Raw genomic sequence first — 19,342 nt, forward strand, 5'->3', positions numbered from 1 at the left:
AATGTGCCCAAAAACAAGTGGCAGACACCACTCCCTGTATCCTCCACACATCTACACAGAACCTTCTCACAACTGCCTGTTTCCCAGAAACAGTAACTCAGTCCTACCAATCCGCCAGGCCCCAAGGCTTAAAGGTGTCCATGGATTCTCTCATTCTCATATCCTTCACCTAATCTAAATCCTATTGACTCCCTCAAAGCATCGGGATCCAAAACTTCCTACGATCTCTACGCAAACGCAAGTTAATCAATTCTAGTTCAAATTGAAACCTGGTTTTCCAGGAAAGGAGAAAAAGACTGAAATGCCTTCAGGAACAAGAAGTTAAAAGCCAAAAGCAAACAAACAAACAAAAAACACGTTCAGCAAACAGAGATCAGAAGAACTGGCCCAATACAGACAAGATGATGAGATTAAGTGTGAAGCACACCAGGGTTGGGTCTGAGCTCTGTCGTTCACAAGCTGTGTGCCCTTGGGTTAGCCATTCAACATGGGAGCTGCAAGCCTAGCTAGTTACACCTGTCTCTGAGGCAGGTGTGAGAATTAGAGAAGACACGTTTAAAGTAGGTACTCAACGAATAATAGCTGCTGTGGAGATTATTAATGGGCTCTTGTACTAATTCTTCAAGCTGGGAGGCATGAGACTTACTAGTTCCCTTCAAAATGGGTGGAAATCGTTTAGTTGTAAACTTAAGCTCACACTTTAAATTCATGAAATAATGGCAAAAGTTGGGGGACAGAGGAAGGAGATGGGGTATCTCTACCACATGACGCAGGTTCATTGGCACCGGACTTCCGTGTGCCCACTGTGTGAGTGGCAGCAATGCGGAAAGCCCCTTCCGTATGCCCACTGTGTGAGTGGCAGCAATGCAGAAAGCCCCTTCCGTGTGCCCACTGTGTGAGTGGCAGCAATGCTGAAAGCCCCTTCCAGCTTCAGCAGCACACTGGACTGGTCAGAGGTGAAGACAACGTGTCTATGTCTGAATGCTGTGTAAGCTTGTGGAGAAGACCGTGTCTACTGATTCACGGCGCCTCGCACAGCACACCGTTACTGTACGTGGGGTGATGACGGTGTGAAAGACACGAGGCTGAAGGACCTTGAAAAACATAATCAACTTTGTGTCTCATCTTTAAAAAGAAAGTGATACCACCAGTCATTTTACTGGGCTTGCTTGACAGTCAGAAGCAGATCACTTATCTGATAGGGCATCTATACTTGACTGGCTTATCATAAGTCTTCAGCTCGAATTTTTGAGTTTTTAGAAAAAGCTTCTGAGATTAACAGCAATTTCACTCTATATCCTTTCTTACTTCTTGATTAAGAGTTGACTAAGGCCATAGCTAGGTCATAGGCTAACATCTGAATTAATACACACTTATTAGTTACCACGGATTCTGCTTCCATGACACCCACTGAAAGCACTAGTTGAAGAGAGAGCCTCCCGCCCCCGGGACCGCATTGGGCCTTCTGTGCTCAACACTCAAGTCTTCCCCAACATTCAGGCAAGAATCCCCTTAGCTGCCGTTTTTGGCAGAATGGTCTACTAACATAATGAGAAATTGATCTTCCATCATTATTTCACTCCAACTGAGGCGGCATCTGTCACAGCTGGAATCAATACAAAGGAGATTGTGAGCGTCACTTGGAGTAAAACACAGAGAAGGGGCAGCAGGTACCCCATTGCCTAAGATAACCGGTATTTTTACTAGAATTTTAGAATATGGCTCTTACACAAATTGCTGTTCTTGTTTTGGTTGTCAATAAATGAAATGGAAACAAGCTGAAGAACAGTCGCAGATGAACAGGTTCAAATCCCAAGGCAGAAGAATGAACAAGTTCATGTGAACACACACGGGGACGGAGACCTCAAACTTAGGATCTGCACTGACATTCACAATTTCTTTTGAAACCCACTGAGCAAACTTTCTCACACATATTTGGAAAAAAGAGAAATGAAACAAGAGGCTTTTTCTTGCATGAATTTCTTATCTGAACGCAACCATTTGGCAACATGTGTACTTGACTTTTAGCCTAAATGCACAGCAGTCCATGATGCACTGGGCAGTGCTCTCCTTTAAAATCTTTATTTCCGCACTGGGCAATGATCTCAGATGCTGGTCAGGCAAGGACCTGGGGTGACAGCCAACTGGTCCCAGGCGGCCAGCGTGTCACAGGCGGGTGGGCCATTCGACCCCAGGAAACAGACCCACCTTGGCAGGGTAACGAGAGCTAGGCAGCAATGACTGAATTTTCATCAGAGCAAAGAGTATCAAACACTGACAATCCACGCAGCTCTCAAGGAAACAGCAACAGCTACTAAATCTGTATTTGGAGTGACACACAACAAAGGGTGACAGGAACACAGCTAGGGGCGCTCCGCTGCGGGGGCGTGCAGCACCCCGCAGGCTCACCTCGCCTCACGCTTGGCTCAGACTGCCTCAAAGCACCCAAGGCAGTCTTCACACAGACACCGACACAGAAATACCGGCCAGGTTCTCCCCAAACCCGCACTCGGCAACCATAGCCGGTATGCTGGTGACCAACAGCGCCCGCAAGCATAATGAAAAGCATCAGAGACTCGCTCTGCGGTGACTTACATTCTGTGGCTTGGGATAATCTTGTGGCCTTCTCTGAACCAAGTCACTTGAGGCCTGGGGTGGCTGCTGATGGGCGTCAAGGTCAGCACTGCCGCGTGGCCTTCCGAAACCGTCTTCTTCTGCTCTGTAGCTGTGAACTCTCCCATATCTACAGAGAAAAATTAGACCTGCTGAGTTCTGGAACAGTCGATTACCAGGGGGAGGGGTGGAGGGCGGGGAGCAGAGATGGAAATAACTACATCTTAAAGCCACGACCTCGCTTCACTTAACAAGACAAGCTGGGCCAATGGCAGCTGTGAGGAATACAAACTCGGGTCTGTGTGAACCATCTGACGCCAAGGTGCACCAGCGGGACCTTGAACCCCTCGTCTTACTGCAACAGTACAGCGCAAGGTGTGCGCCTGACGTAGCACGGAAATGAACTGCTGAGCAGCACCCTGTTGCCTCTCAAGGAAGCAGCCGCTCAACTAGTTCTGTCCCAGACAGTCCCCCCACGCTCCCCAGTTTCTCCTCCTCATGTCTTAACAATTGTCAGAAACCATTCTCTCCTGGACTGTGAGGGCCGCGGCAGGCTCCTGGGCCCCCACACCTGTTACCTTATTGTGTCTCATGTTTGCTCCACTGACGAGATATTTTAAGGGGTCGGTGCTGTGATCCAGTGAGTTGCGCTGCCATGCGGAATGCCAGCACCCCGGAATGCTAACTCCCAGCCGCTACACTGCCTGTAAATGCGCCTGCAGATCAGCTGATGGCCCCAGACCTGGGCTCCTGCCCCATGTGGGGGACCAGGGGCAGTGTTGGCGTCTGAGTGGACCAGCCTGGACGTCGTGAGCAAACTGGACAGGAACCAGAAGAAGGTCTCTCTCCCCCCGCCCCCTTCTCTCAGCCTCTGTCTCACACGCTTGCTCATTTGCGGGTTCTGCCTTTCAAAAAAATACATAAACAAACCAATGTTTTTAAAAAGCTGTTTTAAAATGTGAAAATATTCCGAGGTACAGAAATGGCAGGTGAAGCTGCTGCTCCAGACACCTGTCTCATATCAGAGGCCAGAGATTGAGTCCCACTTCGCTTGTTAACAGGCCTGAGAGGCACAGATGCTGACTGATACTGCTCCATTCCCGTCACTCATGTGAGGGACCCTGCCTCGAGGCCTGGGCTCCTGGCTCCAGGCTGCCAGACACACGTGAGGGACCCTGGATCGAGGCCCAGGCTCCTGGCTCCAGGCTGCCAGGCACACGTGAGGGACCCTGCATCAAGGCCCGGGCTCCTGGCTCTGGGCTGCCAGACACACTGGCAGAGTGAACCCAGAGAGGAAGGCTCTCTGTCTCTGCTGTTGGAAGAGAGGAGAGAGGAGACAGAGGGGAGAAGACGAGAGGAGAAGAGAAGGAAGCAAGTAGAGAGACAGGAAGGAAGGAAAAGGACTGGTTTTTAGAGGGAATCTGAGTTCAAACAGCAGTCCTGAGAACTAGAACGCAGGCATAAATGGAATTTTTTAAAAGATCTGTTTATTCCTTTGAAGGCATAGGGCTCAGTAGAGACCGAGACGGCGTGAGGTTGCTTCTACCTGCTGGTTCATTTCCTGCCAAAGCTCTGCTAGCGATGACTCAGAAGCAGCTTCCTGGGCAGCAGCACTCAACCATCGAGGGAGAAGGGGCTGGTGCCCAGGACCGCGGGCAATGCTGCCATCAAGGGAGAAGGGGTCAGAGCCCCGGACTGCGGGCAACGCTGCCATCGAGGGAGAAGGGGCTGGTGCCCCGGACCGCGGGCAATGTTGCCATCGAGGGAGAAGGGGCTGGTGCCCCGGACCGCGGGCAATGTTGCCATCGAGGGAGAAGGGGCTGGTGCCCCGGACTGCGGGGAACGCTGCCATCAAGGGAGAAGGGGCTGGTGCCCAGGACCGCAGGCAATGTTGCCATCGAGGGAGAAGGGGCTGGAGCCCCGGACCGCGGGCAACGCTGCCATCGAGGGAGAAGGGGCTGGTGCCCTGGACCGCGGGCAATGCTGCCATCGAGGGAGAAGGGGCTGGTGCCGCGGGCTGTGGGCAAAGCTGCCATCTGATACAGATGCTGCCAGTCCAGCGGCCTGCTAACGTCCTGGGAACAGCAGTGGGAGATGGCCCAAGCACTCAGGCCTCTGCCAGCCCACGGGAGACCTGAATGAGGCCCCTAGGTCCTGTCTGCAGCCTGCCTCCATCCTGGCCACAGCGGCTGCCACGATGGCGAACTGGCAGCTAGAAGCACTAGCTCTTTCCCTCTGCAATTTTGGCTTTTAAATAAATCTTCAAAAAATAATAACTGAGGGCCCAGCACAGTAGCCTAGTGGCTAAAGTCCTCACCTTGCATTCTCCAGGATCCCATGTGGGCACTGGTTCTAATCCCAGCAGCCCCACTTCCCATCCTGCTCTCTGCTTGTGGCCTGGGAAAGTAGCAGAGGACAGCTCAAAGCCTTGGGACCCTGCGCTTGTGTGGGAGACCTGAAAGAAGCTCCTGGCTCCTGGCTTTGGATTGAGTTCAGGTCCTGTTGCTGAGGCTACTTTTAGGAAAAACAGTCACAGCTATTTATTTATTTATTTATTTATTTATTTATTTATTTATTTTAAGCTACTTAAAAGGCAGAGAGAGATGCCGCCCATCTGCTGATTCATGTCCCAAAGGCCCTCAACAGCAGGGACCGGCCCAGGTGAGGCAGGACTCTGGAACCCCATCTGGTCTCACGTGGATGGCAGGGACCGGCCCAGGCTGAGGCAGGACTCCGGAACCCCATCTGGTCTCACGTGGACGGCAGAAACCCAGCCGCTGCAGTCCTCAATGCTGACGCCAGGGAACGCATGAGCAGAAAGCTGAAGTTGAGGGCGTAATTAGAACCGGAACTAGGCACCTCAACACACGATGTGGCCATGCTAGGCAGCCGCCTAACACCTGCCCCACAAAGTGTGTCCCTCTGTGGTCACTTCAGAGACAGGTGAAATTTACTTCCAAAGGGAAGGTAAAAACAGAGATACAAAAAAAAAAAAAAAAAAAAAGACAAAACATAAAGACAAAACAAAACAACCCTAACAGCTAAGAATAAAGGACAGAAAAAAAGATATAAATAATTAAGCCAAAGAAAGTACATAAACAAAAAAGTAGAATTTTTGCATTTAAATCCAAGCTCACGACTCACTGAAATAAGATTTGGGTATTTTTCAGCACATATTATTAGTTACGATTTCAAATATCTAATTGAATAAAAGTTATCAATTATTCTGCAGACAGATCTAGCCAAGAGTGTTCACCGCAATTCAGAGAATTTCAGCCTTTCTAGCGATTAAAAAATAATTAAATGTGTATAGTATCAGCACCTCAGTCACAGGACCCATGGTAGAATAATTAGGTATTATTTTATTTTATATACAAGCACTGAAAGACGCAGGCCTTAACTGGGACCAAACAAGTCACTAAAGGTCGTCACGATCAATCAGCATTGCCCGTCCTAGCAGTATTACACTGTGAGAGATTTCACAGTATTTTCTGCTTACTGTTAAACAGATATTATGCCAGTGCATTTGGAATATAGTGAGGCAGACAGCCCCTCCAGACTGCCCTTCCTGCCTCTGGGATTAGGAAGCAAGCAGACGCTGTGTGGAGGTCTGGCCTCTGCGCTCTGCTGTGGACAAACCCAAGGGCCCGGCAGGTGGACACCTTGTGTTGCTCGTCCTAGCTGCGTTCTCCAAACTGGATCTGCTCAATGAAGATATCATCAGTCTCGCCACACTATCTCACCCGGGACACTGACTACCCACGCGCCTGCTCTAACTCACCCGGGCTACTGACTACCCACGCGCCTGCTCTAACTCACCCTGGCCACTGACTACCCACGCACCTGCTCTAACTCACCCGGGCCACTGACTACCCACGCACCTGCTCTAACTCACCCGGGACACTGACTACCACGCGCCTGCTCTAACTCACCCGGGACACTGACTACCCACGCGCCTGCTCTAACTCACCCTGGCCACTGACTACCCACGCACCTGCTCTAACTCACCCGGGCCACTGACTACCCACGCGCCTGCTCTAACTCACCCGGGCTACTGACTACCCACGCGCCTGCTCTATCTCACCCGGGCCACTGACTACCCACGCGCCTGCTCTAACTCACAAAAAGGATTTCTGAAAAGAACTGACTGCGAGTGGGCGACATCTGACCTGAACTGTTTAACTATTTATTTAACACATTTTGAATGAGAAGATAATAGAGGGAAAGCAGCTGATTGACAAGAAGGAAGTCATGCTCTTAGCGCGTGTGCACTCCCTGGCGCCCTGCAGGGCCTTCATGTCATCGCCTCCTTAGCTCCTTCAGCTGATGGCCCACACGAGACGGTCACTCAGCTCTGTCGTGTTTTATAGCTCCTCCTTCTAAACAGAACCAAGGGCAGAAGCGATGGTGACCGCTTCCTGCAGACACAGCGTCTGCTCTGCTTGGGGAGGGCCCTTCGCAATGCACGTACATGCCACTCGAACTTCTGACTTCTTCTGCAGGAGCGCTCCCATTCTGTTCCGCACCACGCAGCGGTAGAACCCGGCATCGAGCTGCTGCAACGAAGGAATCACGTACCTGCAAACAGCAGCACAAGTGTCAGCAGAGACATCGCGTGGCGGCGGCTCCGCCTCCAGCACGCCACCCACGCCTCCCTTCTGCCTACCTACGATCCATGCAATCCTTCCCTGACCACGAGGCTCAGTACAACTTGCTGTAACTGCAGCACATTTCTCAGATGACTCCATCAATATCTATCTGTAAATATTACATGAGTGAAGACCTACAGCTGTTTTGCTCAGTCTCCTACTCCTGCCTCCAGTACAGCAGAGGTCACACTCGGGACTGGCTCAACGATGGACCAACTACTAAATAATTAAAAGCGGCATTTAAACGGACCTTTCTATGAAAAGGCAGTTACGGTTCACTCTGCAGACCCTAAATATGTTTAGAAATCCTTTCTAGAACTTGCCATGCGGCTATCAAAGCTCGCCCAGCACTATGTGAGGATGAGGTACAGACGTGGCGAAGGCCAGGAGAGCAGGGCGTCAGCCTCCCCTCAGCATCCAGACACCTCCTTCCCGGCTCACACACCTACGGCCTGACACTCGGCAAGAAAACATCAGCTCATTTGTATTGTCCGTCACTCGGACTGCAAACAAGCACCCAAACTGACATCTAAAACCTTCAATGTTTTTCATAGGAAGTTTTAAAAAGTAATTGAAAGACATAGACTCTATAAAAATCATGCTTTAAATTTACCATAATAGGATGCTTCAAAATCCAAAGGCAGATAATGAGACGCAGGACTAACCAGGCACAGGATCTCAGAGCCCCTGCCCCACAGCTAAGCTACCCAAGGCCGACGGATTGTCTCTAAGCTATGTTCACAGCAAGCCAAGAGGAAGATCGACACAGGCCATGGATCTTAAAGACGCAGGAGGACGCCCTACAACTCAGCGGCAATAAATAAAAAACAAGTAAATAAAAGAAAGCGTAAATAGGTGGGGTGACTGAACAGACATTTCTCCAGAGACAGCACACCGGTGGACAACAGCTTTATGAGAAAGAGGTCAATTTCAATAATTAGGAAAATACAAATCAAAAGGATACGCCTGTTTGACAAATCAACTTTGATGAAAAATCCATGACATTTCCATCAACAGAGTTAGCACATGATGGCGAGACTGTGGAAGAGGAGCCCTAGCACACTGCAGTGGCACTGCAAACGGGCAGATGCGGTCTCTACGGAAAATGGTCAAGAGGAACTTCCGAAAAAAGGAAACCAGAAGCAGACAGGATCCTGAAGAGGCAGCAAGAACGCCATACTTGTTCTGTCACGAAAACAACCACCTTCCAAGTGCCTTTTTACTGGGCCTGGCAGCGTGGGGCGCACTGCGGCCCGGCACCCCACACGGTGCTGTTTCTTGTCCCAGCACCCCACTGCTGATGCAGCTAACTGCCCGGGAAAGCAGGGGAGGACAGCCCAAGTCCTTGGAACTCAGCACCCACGTAGGAGACCCAGAAGACATCCCTGGCTCCCAGATTCAGCTCAGCTCAGCTCAGCTCTGGCCTTTGCAGCCCTTGGGGGAGTGAACCAGTGATGAAAGGTCTTTTCTGTCTTTCCTTCTTTTTAAAATACGCCTTTCAAAAGAAAATAGATCTTTAAAAAGCTGGGGGAGGGTCTGCTGTCCTGGTGCAATGTCGCAGTGGCAAAATCTTCGTCTTTCATGCACTGGGATCTCATATGGGCGCCAGTTCATGTCCCGGCTGCTCCACTTCCCACCGAGTTCTCTGCTTGTGGCCTGGGAAAGCAGGAGAGGACAGTCTAAAGCCTTGGGACCCTGCACCACACAGGAAACACGGACGAAGCTACTGGCTCCAGCTCCTCTCAGTTCTGGCTGTTGAGGCCATTTGGGGAGTGAACTGGCACATGTGAGATGTTTCTCTGTCTCTCCTTCTCTCTGTGAACCTGCCTTTTCAATAAAAATAAACAGTGTCATGTGTTTTGGCTAAATCCTCATGTTGCACATGTCAGGATCCCATACGGAGGCCGGTTCACGTCCCAGCTGTTCCACTTTCCATAGAGCTCCCTGCTTGTATCCTGGGAAAGCAGCAGAAGACAACTCAGTAAAAATAAATAAATCATAAAAAAAAGGAAATAATTCCATCTGACACTATATAAACTTGGAAACACACTAAGCTGAATCACCAGAACAGTAAAGCACACACTTGACAATACCACTTGTTAGATCAACGTATAAAACAGCCAGAACAACACGATCAGAAAGTGGGGTGGTGGCTGCCAGGCCCTGCGGGGGAAACTGGGCAGGCATCGAAAGGCTTAAGGCTTTGATAATCCAAGACGAGCACTGGGCACCCATGCTGAATCCTATTGGGTGCATATTTGAAATTCTACTGACAGGATCACTCTCACAGTACACAACACGGAGGGAGGAAGGAAGCCTTTGAGGGGATGGAGACATTCATGACATAGTACGTGGTAACAACTCCACACAAAAACTAGCATCTTCCAACTCATCGTAATGCCTACCTTAGGTACAGCTTTTTGAATACTAGTCATGTATTAGAAACAAAAAATGCTATCTATTTACATGCAACTGAATGAAACAATATATTAAGAAAAGTAATGTTTGAGGTTTAGATGCCTATCAAAAATGGAAAGGTTGCTTATTTTGAGAAAGAATGACAGAACAAGAATTCAGATGTAATCTATTTTCTAAAAAGGAATTCACAGCATTATACAGAAAAGATGCTCTGGTAAAACTTATCTACAATTCAAAAATATTCCCTTGGGGCCAGCACTGTGGCATCTTGGGTAAAGCTGGCCCACGCACCTGCCGCACTGGCATCCCTGTGGGCACCAGCTCGTGCCCCAGTCGTCCCGCTTATGACACAGCTGCCTGCCAACGACTCGGGCAAGGCTGTGGAAGAGGCTCCACGTGCTCAGGCCCAGGTGAAGCGCCCAGATCAAGTGCCGGGCCGGCCTGCTTTCTCTGCTCAGCTCCTCAGCACACCCTGAATCACACGTACCCAGCTCCTGCTCATCTTGACGCCCAGTCAACGTGAAAAAGGGACTTACAGGCATGATTCTAAGTGAATAAAACACTTAAATAATACAAGTAATTAAATAGTAAGCAAATATGAATCAAAATGAATTTTCCATCTGATAGCCTTCCTGAGATCCTATGGCAAGGTTAATAATAACTGCATGAGAAAAAATACTGCTGAGTTTCCATATTGAAAATTTTTTCTTCTTAGAAATGGTTCATCTCAAACGAAATTAATTACTGAGCATAATCAGAATCATGTCACACCGAGTACAAAGAGTGTCGCCAATTATTTACACTAGGGATCACAACTGGGAAGATAAGCAGTTTTAATTATTCTATACTGTGATTATAACAGTAAAGTTTTCAAAGTAAGCCAAAACAAAATCAACAGAAAATTTTAGGAAGGAAATAACAGAAGCATTAGATCACATATCTGAAAGACGACAAGGCTGGTTTTACTGTCGCGGTGTGTAACCAATTCATGTATTTGTTTTCCATTATACTTTTTCCTTTTGCAATGTCCTAAATAGAGCTTACATTCCGTGAATAGCTATAGCAATCCTTTATACTGAAGTTAAAAGACGACTCGGGTCTCCTTCTATAGAAGAGAGAAAACAGACACAAAATCGAGTATTTGGCATATGTTGCATCTGTACCGTCTCTTTAGTCGAATGTCTCACCAGGGGAAAACACACCAAGTCCTCCACCTATGATGGGACTCCTACACAGACCGTGTTCACTACAGATGGGAATATGCATTGCAAGCCTATTGTTTATAAACATGCATTTTTAAGGAGAAAAGCTTCCTGGCTCTTTCTAAGAAAGTATGATAAAATCTTTATACCATATGCCACTAAAATATAGAAGATGTCTGCTCCATTTCAAGCCAACACAGCGGGGAGTGCTTGTATCGCCTGCATAAAGGCAGAATTCTACTAAAATAGCAGAACATTTTCCAAGACTAGCTCATTATCAGGAAAGGCAAATTAAACAAAATCAAACAGAAAATCCCAATCAAACTGAGGGCATACAAGCCTACCTCTGCTAAGCGGGAGAGTACTTCAGTGAAACAGGGACACTCTCAACGGGCCAGCGGCAGCACCCAGCAATTTCTCAAGAAAGCAGTCTCAGGAATACTTCAGCCCATGAAAAACCACTTGGCTAAGCCCTGGACGTGTAAGACTTAGGGTCTGAACGATTTCACTCTGCAAAACCCTCCACACCGCTGAGTGTTGGTGGAGGCAGAACATATGCCACTTTTAAGGCCCCAAAGACCACATCAGATTATCCTCAGACCCTTGGCTCTAGGGAGCTCGGCATGACTTACTAGCCCACTCTTGGGCTGGGACGACAAGGACAGACCTGAGGGAGAGAGGCACTGGTGGGAAGATGGTAAGCCCTAGGCCAGGAGAACAGCATGGAGTCCCTGCCAGCTGGGCCAGTGGCTTGGGCCAGTGGCTTAGGCAGTGGCCGTCAGCGCCCACTCGTGCTGGTAGTGGGAGCCTCAGGGGACGCGCCCGTGGGGAGGCGGTGGCACCTGGTGGCTTTGTCTAAGTTTGTGCCCAATCTCCAGTCTGCCTGGAGAATCTAAGAACAGCCCGATGGCAACCCACGCAAGAACCCATGTCTGTAGGCCAAGATCCTTCAAAACTCTGTCCACAGCATCAAAGCCCAACATGCAGAAGGTACCAGCTATTCCTTAGTCACAGAAGTCTAAATATCACCTCATAGAATCACATGCTTTCTACGAATTTGGCTTATTAGGAGCCAGTGTTGTGGTGTTGTGGGAAAAGCCACCACCAACCCGTGTCCCACTTTGGATCCAGCTCCCCGCTGAAGCTTGGGAAAAGCGGTGGGGGCTGGCCCAAGTGTGTTGGCCCCTGCCATCCATGCAGGAAGCCTGGAAGACACTCGTGGCTCCTGGCTACAGCCTTTGCAGCCGTCCCGGGAGTGAAGCAGCAGATGGACAATCTGTCTCTCTCACCCTGTCTCATTACAGCTCTTTCGGAAAAGTAAACAAACAAACACCCTGACTTCCTGGTATACCTCAAAGGATCATTAAACAAAATGCTACAAAAGCTGGGGCAAATTAGGAGTCTCCCTGAACACAAACCACTAAAACTGTAGGAAACTACTGACAAAATCAGTACTTAGATGGTTGCTGATGGATCATAACCAGGTGTGCACCTCCAAGGAGGGCGAGTGGGCCAGGAGGGAGGGACGGTGCCTCGCCTCCACAGGCAGCACGGTGACTCAAGAAGCGAGTCCCTGCCCAGTCCAACAAGGCCTGGTGTGCTTTCCCCTCAGCTGCCAGAGAGGGCGTATGCCCAGAGCCATTTTACATACATGAATGTCATTTTCATGTCGGCATGAAGGTATATCTACTTGAAAATAAACAACCAAGTTTATAGCAAGCCTTTATAACTTGGCCCAAAGTCTGTTCTTGTTTCCAAAACAAAGAAAAAGTGTTAACAAAACAAAAACCACCTGTAAGCCATTTATATTCCTGAAACCGTCTCAAAATTTTGATTGAGATAAATACCTTTTCAGTTTCATGTTAATCATGTCCCTGTGAGGGTTTTTAGAAACTCAGTAATCCAAAGCGAATGACTCTGTAAGTAAAACAATGAAATGAAGCTTGCAAGCTGAAGCCTGGTAAGAGAGAGCTGACAGTTCTGAGGGTGTGTAAGCTGACTGCCAGTCCTCAGCCCTAGGATGCTCAGGGTTCCTAGACTCCCGTCCTTTCAGGAAGAGTTAAATTCACCAGTATAGAGCTCAGGCCAGCAGTATGCTAAAACCAGAAGCCACCTGATGGATGTATCTGCAAATGGCATTTAATCAGGATTTTATTTATTCCAAATTGAGAAGTGCAATAAACAGGTGGCTGTGAACGTAGGCTAAGGGTCTATGTAAAGTGTAGCTGCCGTTCTGAAAATACAAATCTGGGAAATGGACGCCCTCCAGGGGCTAACTGGAGGCTCAGATTCCACGGCCCGCTTACTGTCACCCAGTCACGAAGGACCACAAGCAAACGTCACCAAGAATTAGAAAAGTTAAACCAAAGAGACCCAGCTGTTGGTATGAGAATGTTTCATTCTGGGATCCTGCTTTATGCTGTTTTCTCTATCATAAAAATGTTTAGAGTTTTATTCATTCTTCATTCATTCCTGCTTCTCCAACCATGATGGAAAAGGTTGAGCACGCAGGGTGCATGAATGGAACCTGGGGTGACAACTACATGCTCTCCCACAGCAGCAAGGATGGGTTTTCAGAAAACACATGGGAAAGTGGGCAGTGATCTTCCTGGGGTTGACAATTTCTTCCATTTTTCTTAATTCTTTAAAATATTAAGTTCTCTATAAACATTAGAAGCTGAGAACCATCATATGAAGGCTGGAAGTATGAAGGCAATTTCTGCAGTCACAAAAAAAAGATCTATCCCAAGACATAAAGGGAAAGAGGCATAAATTGTAACAATCCAACTAAGCGTCAATTGGGAACAAATGGAACAGTTCGCACTGGTTTGTTCTGAGAGCAGTTTTGTCAACAGTGAGTTAAGGGGCTGATGCTGTGGTGTGGTACACTCATGCCTACAGCACTGACGACTGTGAGTTCTGGCTGCTCCACTTGCCATTCTGCTTTCTGTGAACAACGCCTGGATCCCTGGACCCCACACGGAGACCGGGACGAAGCTCCTGGATTCACCCCGACTCAGTTCTGGCCATTTCGGGCATGAAACAGCAGATGAGGGTCTACCGTTCCTTCTCTGTGGCTCGGGTTTTGAAAAAAAATAAATCTTTCAAAAAAACAAATAAAACCAAAGAGTTATTTTACAAATTATCTTAGTCAATCTGACTAAAATTCTTCATTTAGATTCCATAATGACTCCTTGAGGGAGAACCAAGATGCGGTGGTAAGTGTGCGGCCCAGACACCTGCCCCTGCTGGACGCCAGCGCTGGAGGGCACTCTGTGGGGAGGCAGCAAGTCACAGCGCAGGGTCTGAGGACACCCACAGGAGCGAGCCAAAGGCCCAGGCTCCAGCTCCCTCCTGCACCAGCCTCGGCAGACAGAAGACCAGTTAACATCAAGCTCTCAATCTCCTCCTGCCATTAAAAATATGAATAATTTTTAAAAAGAATGCAGGGAAATTAAAATCTAAATTCAAATCATTTCCGATAAGAACTGGGAAAGGCCTAATGTGCATTCTGATTCACAGAATCTTGAGAAATAACCACTGACTGCCAGGATCCCACCAAGCTTAAAAGACAGCCAAAAATAAAAGATAAGTCAGAAATAAATTCATGGAATGCACAACTTTGTGGGACAAATGTGACCATGTCCTATGATTGCTAGAGGACTAAGTCCGGTGAGATCAGTGCAGGGACCTGTCCAACTCCAAAGCCAGTGTTATTCAGAAAGAGATGGGAATAATCTACCAATTTTAACTTCTGAAGTTTATTCTCTAGTCTCGTAGACAAAATACCAAAAGAATTTGATGCCTTGAGTGAAGAAATCATTTTTTTCTAATTTCAGGACTCCCAGATAAAATTATGAGACAAAATTGGCTTGAATGGTTTATGCTACAGCTTCCAACTGTTCATATCTGATATAACAGGACGTAAGAAAATTAAGTAGCTTGAGAATTTGAGTCCCTGCTTCTTTTAGGTAAATGGACAAGACTAGTTCATCTGAGCCCGGTAACCCATTATTCTATTAAGCTATGTACCCAGCAAAAGAGCAGCAGAGTCTTAAATCATAACCAGTGTTGGGAAGCCAACCTATGCTGAGTCCTTCACAGACGGACTGTGGTTAAGTCCTTCGCGGAGGTCCGTGGCGCTGTCATCTGGGCAAAGCAACTGGTTAGTTCCAGCTAGGAAACAAGCTTCAAGCAGACCTCAGTGAGCAAGCACAGAGCCCCACAGGTTAAAGCAGTGTGAAAAGCACCACTCATAGGGGTCTTCCTCGCAGCTTTGTATGAATCTTCATTAGCCGGCTTGTCTCCAGGTCTCCAGCCTCAGACATATGGCTGAGAAAGAACAGGAACACAGACTGCCTGTCCATTTGCTGAAACCACCTTTCACTTCTCACGTGAATGTTTTGAAGTTTTCAGTGTAAAGATTTTGTATACTGCGTGTCAGGTTTATCCCTAAGCATTCCAGATTGTTTGATGTTATTTTAAATTTTATATAAAGTTGTCTCTCAGATATGTACAAGGCATTGGTCCCAGGACTCCACACACATATCAAAACCCACAGCAGCTCCGCTTCCCACCCAGCTCCCTGCCTGTGACCTGGGAAAGCAGTATGGGACGGTTCAAAGCCCTGGGACCCCGCACCCACATGGGAGACCCGAGGGGAGCTCCTGGCTTTGGATGGCCTTGGCTTTGGCTTTTGCGGCCATTTGGAGCGTGAACTAAAGAAAAATCTTTCTCTCTGTCTCTCCTCTCTGTGAATCTGTCTTTCCAATAAAAATAAGTGAAAAATATTAAAAATGATCTGCATTTAACAAAAAATAAATTAGTTGTGTTGGAATATAACTACACATCCTCCCATCTCTAGATTATCATAATAATACTATATAAATGCATGTAAAAAAAGGTGTTATTTAAAGGTTAGTGGAAAGTAAAAAAATGTATACATGTTTACTATAGATGAAATTCTTTCCCTACATTTCTGAAAGTTTATGGATTTCTAAAAAATTGATTTGAAGAGGAGAACAAGAAAGAAGGAAAAGGAGAGCTATTTCCATGCACTGATTCACTCCCCTGTAACAGCTGAGCCTGGACCGGAACAAAGCCAGGCGCCCAGCACTTCAGCCACGCCCCCCACGGAGGGGGCGGGGACCCAAGCACTCCAGCCACGCCCCCCACGGAGGGGGCGGGGACCCAAGCACTCCAGCCACGCCCCCCACGGAGGGGGCGGGGACCCAAGCACTCCAGCCACGCCCCCCACGGAGGGGGCGGGGACCCAAGCACTCCAGCCACGCCCCCCACGGAGGGGGCGGGGACCCAAGCACTCCAGCCACGCCCCCACGGAGGGGGCGGGGACCCAAGCACTCCAGCCACGCCCCCCACGGAGGGGGCGGGGACCCAAGCACTCCAGCCACGCCCCCCACGGAGGGGGCGGGGACCCAAGCACTCCAGCCACGCCCCCCACGGAGGGGGCAGGGACCCAAGCACTCCATCTGAAGCACCTCAAGGTGCACTCTGGCAGGAAGCTGGCCCTGAAGCAGAGATAAGATTCCTTTGCAAAAATTTCAAAGAATTTTTGCTGACCTACAGAACTCCAGTTGGGTTGTGCGTATCGATTGCATGCCCTGTAACCGCTAAATGTGTCATTAGAACATGTTTTTATAGACCTTACATGTTCTAAATAGAACATCACATCAGCTGAGAGCTGGTGTTTTCCTTCACAATCTCATTTTTTTAAATTATTGTGGCATTTTAGTATACTTGAACTTTTTTAAAAAATTATTTTTCATGATACAGTTCCACAGGCTCAAAGGTTGTCCCCTCACCCTACCATCTCCCTCATATCATCAAAGCAGCACATGCCCTCAGCAAAAGTCACAAGTCCACCATTCTGCCACTTAAGTTATACAACTGCTGCCTATTTCTGAAAATGTCTTAAAAATGTGTTAGGGTGCTGCACGCACTAGCCTTTGTGGCTAAAGTTTTCACCTTGCACGTGCTGGGACCCCATATGAGTGTCAGTTCAAATTCGAGCCGCTCCACTTCCCATCCAGCTCCCTGCTTGTGGCCTGGGAAAGCAGTCGAGGACGGCCCAAAGCCTTGGGACCCTGCACCTGCGTGGGAGACCTGGAAGAAGCTCCTGCCTTTGGATCAGCTCAGCTCTGTCTGTTGCAGCCACTTGGGGAGTGAACCAGCAGATGGAAAATCTCTCTGTCTCTCCTCCTCTCTGTAAATCTGACTTTCCAGTAAAAATAAATAAATCTTTTAAGAAATATGTTGGTATTTTCTTTTGTTCATACTTATAAATAAGCTTCAGAACAATTTCATTTAAAAAGTTAACCTTTCTCCCCCAAACCCCATTGACATTTAGTAAAATATCCTATTTAGAGGCCTGACACTTTGGCTCAGTGGCTAAATCCTTGCCTTGCACATGCCAGCATCCCATATGGATGGTAATTCCTTTCCTGGCTGCTCCACAGCTCCCTGCTTGTGGCCTGGGAAAGCAGTCGAGGACGGTCCAAAGCCTTGGGACCCTGCACCTGAGTGGGAGACCTGGAAGAAGCTCCTGCCTTTGGATCAGCTCAGCTCTGGCTTGGAGAACCACCTGGAGAGTGAACCAGCAGAAGAAAGATCTTTCTCTCTGTCTCTCCTTCTCTTCAGAAATCTGATCTGTCTTTCCAATAAAAATAAATAAATAAATCCTTAAAAACACATCTACATATCCTATTCAGGATTAGCACCGTGTCACAGTGAGTTAAGTCACTGCTTTAAATGCCAGCATCCCACATGGGGGAGCCAGCTCCTATCTCAGATGCTCCAGTTGCAATATAAATCCTGGCCAATGTGCCTGGCTACGTAGTGAAGTGTGGACCAAGCTCCAACGTAGATCCTTGCTAATGTGCCTGGCTACGTAGTGAAGCGTGGACCAAGCTCCAACCTAGGTCCTTGCCAATGTGCCTGGCTACGTAGTGAAGCGTGGACCAAGCTCCTGGGCCCCCGCCACTCATGAACAACGCAAATGGACCTCGGGCCTCCTGGCTGTGCCTGTGGCTGTGAGGGCACTGACTCAACTAACAGAGGATGGATCTACTCTCTTTTCAGCCAGAGACCCAAGCCTGTATTCCTCTGACCTTCAATTAAGTATCTTCTTAAAATTAGGTTTATTAGGGCCCAGTGGCGTGGCATAGCAGCTAAAGTCCTCGCCTTGAACACACTGGGATCCCATATGGGCACCGGTTCTAATCCCGGCAGCTCCACTTCCCATCCAGCTCCCTACTTGTGGCCTGGGAAAGCAGTCGAGGACGGCCCAATGCATTGGGACCCTGCACCCGCATGGGAGACCCAGAAGAGGTTCCAGGTTCCCGGCATCGGATTGGCACACACTGGCCATTGCAGCTCACTTGGGGAGTGAATCATCGGACGGAACGTCTTCCTCTCTGTCTCTCCTCCTCTCTGTATATCCAACTTTGTAATGAAAATAAATAAATCTTAAAAAGAAAAGAAAAGTAAGGTTTCCCTTACTCATTCCTATTTTTACTGCAATAAAAAAATCACAAACATGCATCAAATCACTATTATTTTGCTGTCATGGGAAGTGAGTCACAGATCTCATAAGAAAATTATAAAATTTTCAGTGGTACAGAGCACAAAAACATTCCTTGTTATCGAAACGATGAACACTGAGCATGGGCCTAAGAAGTTCTTGGCATTCATACTCATGTTGGTACACATACTTTGAATATAATTACAGCAGATTGTTTGATCTCAAAGAAGAAAATAATTTATAGCAAACGTTCTCTGGATAAAATAGGTCTAAACCTACCCTAAACACCCACGCTCACATTGACTAATTACTTAGCTACTGTCAACTTTCCACGCTAAACACAAATATGAGTATCAATAAGAAATACATCTTCAATTCACAGAAACTCACTGTACTTTGTAACACGAGCAGTGGTAAAATGTTTTTTTAGTCAAAACTAGAAAAGGCATATTTCTATTGTTTGCTGCTTTCAAGGTTTCCATCTCCCTGGCAGGCGGGGCGGGGGTGAGGAAGGAAGGGATTAAAGACTCACTCTCAAGTGAGAAACAGCTGCCATTTCCATAAAGTATTCACATGTTTCTATTTGAAACAGAAAGGTCTCCTGAAGGTTAACACATGACAGCTCAAGATGTACGCTGGAAGCAAGCAGACAAAGGCTAGCCTGAAAAATAGCACGGGATTTGGAGGCAGGTTTTGTATCTTCACAAAAATGATGACAAAACAAACGGCTTCTTGATAACCCACCTCGGTGTCTGAAACCCTCCTGAACAGGGCATAACTCATCGTCCCGCCCCAAACCACTCCTGCCCCAGAGCGGCCCATTTCTGCTTATCGGGCTCCCCGTCAGGGCACTGCGAAGCAGCCACCTTATTTAAGGGCCCATCCATAACAAGTCACTCTCCCCGGCTGGCTTCAACAGA

General features: G+C 48.0%; 1 protein-coding gene across 1 annotated transcript in view; it reads right to left on the reverse strand.

Moving 5' to 3' along the window:
- Positions 1 to 19,342, reverse strand: part of SDK1 (sidekick cell adhesion molecule 1) — an 880,998-nt gene that overhangs the window by 491,645 nt on the left and 370,011 nt on the right. Inside the window, exons 3-4 of the mRNA XM_058680763.1 lie at positions 7,085 to 7,191; positions 2,596 to 2,743 (exon numbers count right to left, since the gene is read on the reverse strand). Coding sequence (XP_058536746.1) covers positions 2,596 to 2,743; positions 7,085 to 7,191 — 255 coding nt within the window. The remainder of the gene's footprint in view (positions 1 to 2,595; positions 2,744 to 7,084; positions 7,192 to 19,342) is intronic.

Source organism: Ochotona princeps, chromosome 24 (assembly GCF_030435755.1).
Source record: "Ochotona princeps isolate mOchPri1 chromosome 24, mOchPri1.hap1, whole genome shotgun sequence".
Classification (NCBI taxonomy): Eukaryota; Metazoa; Chordata; class Mammalia; order Lagomorpha; family Ochotonidae; genus Ochotona; species Ochotona princeps.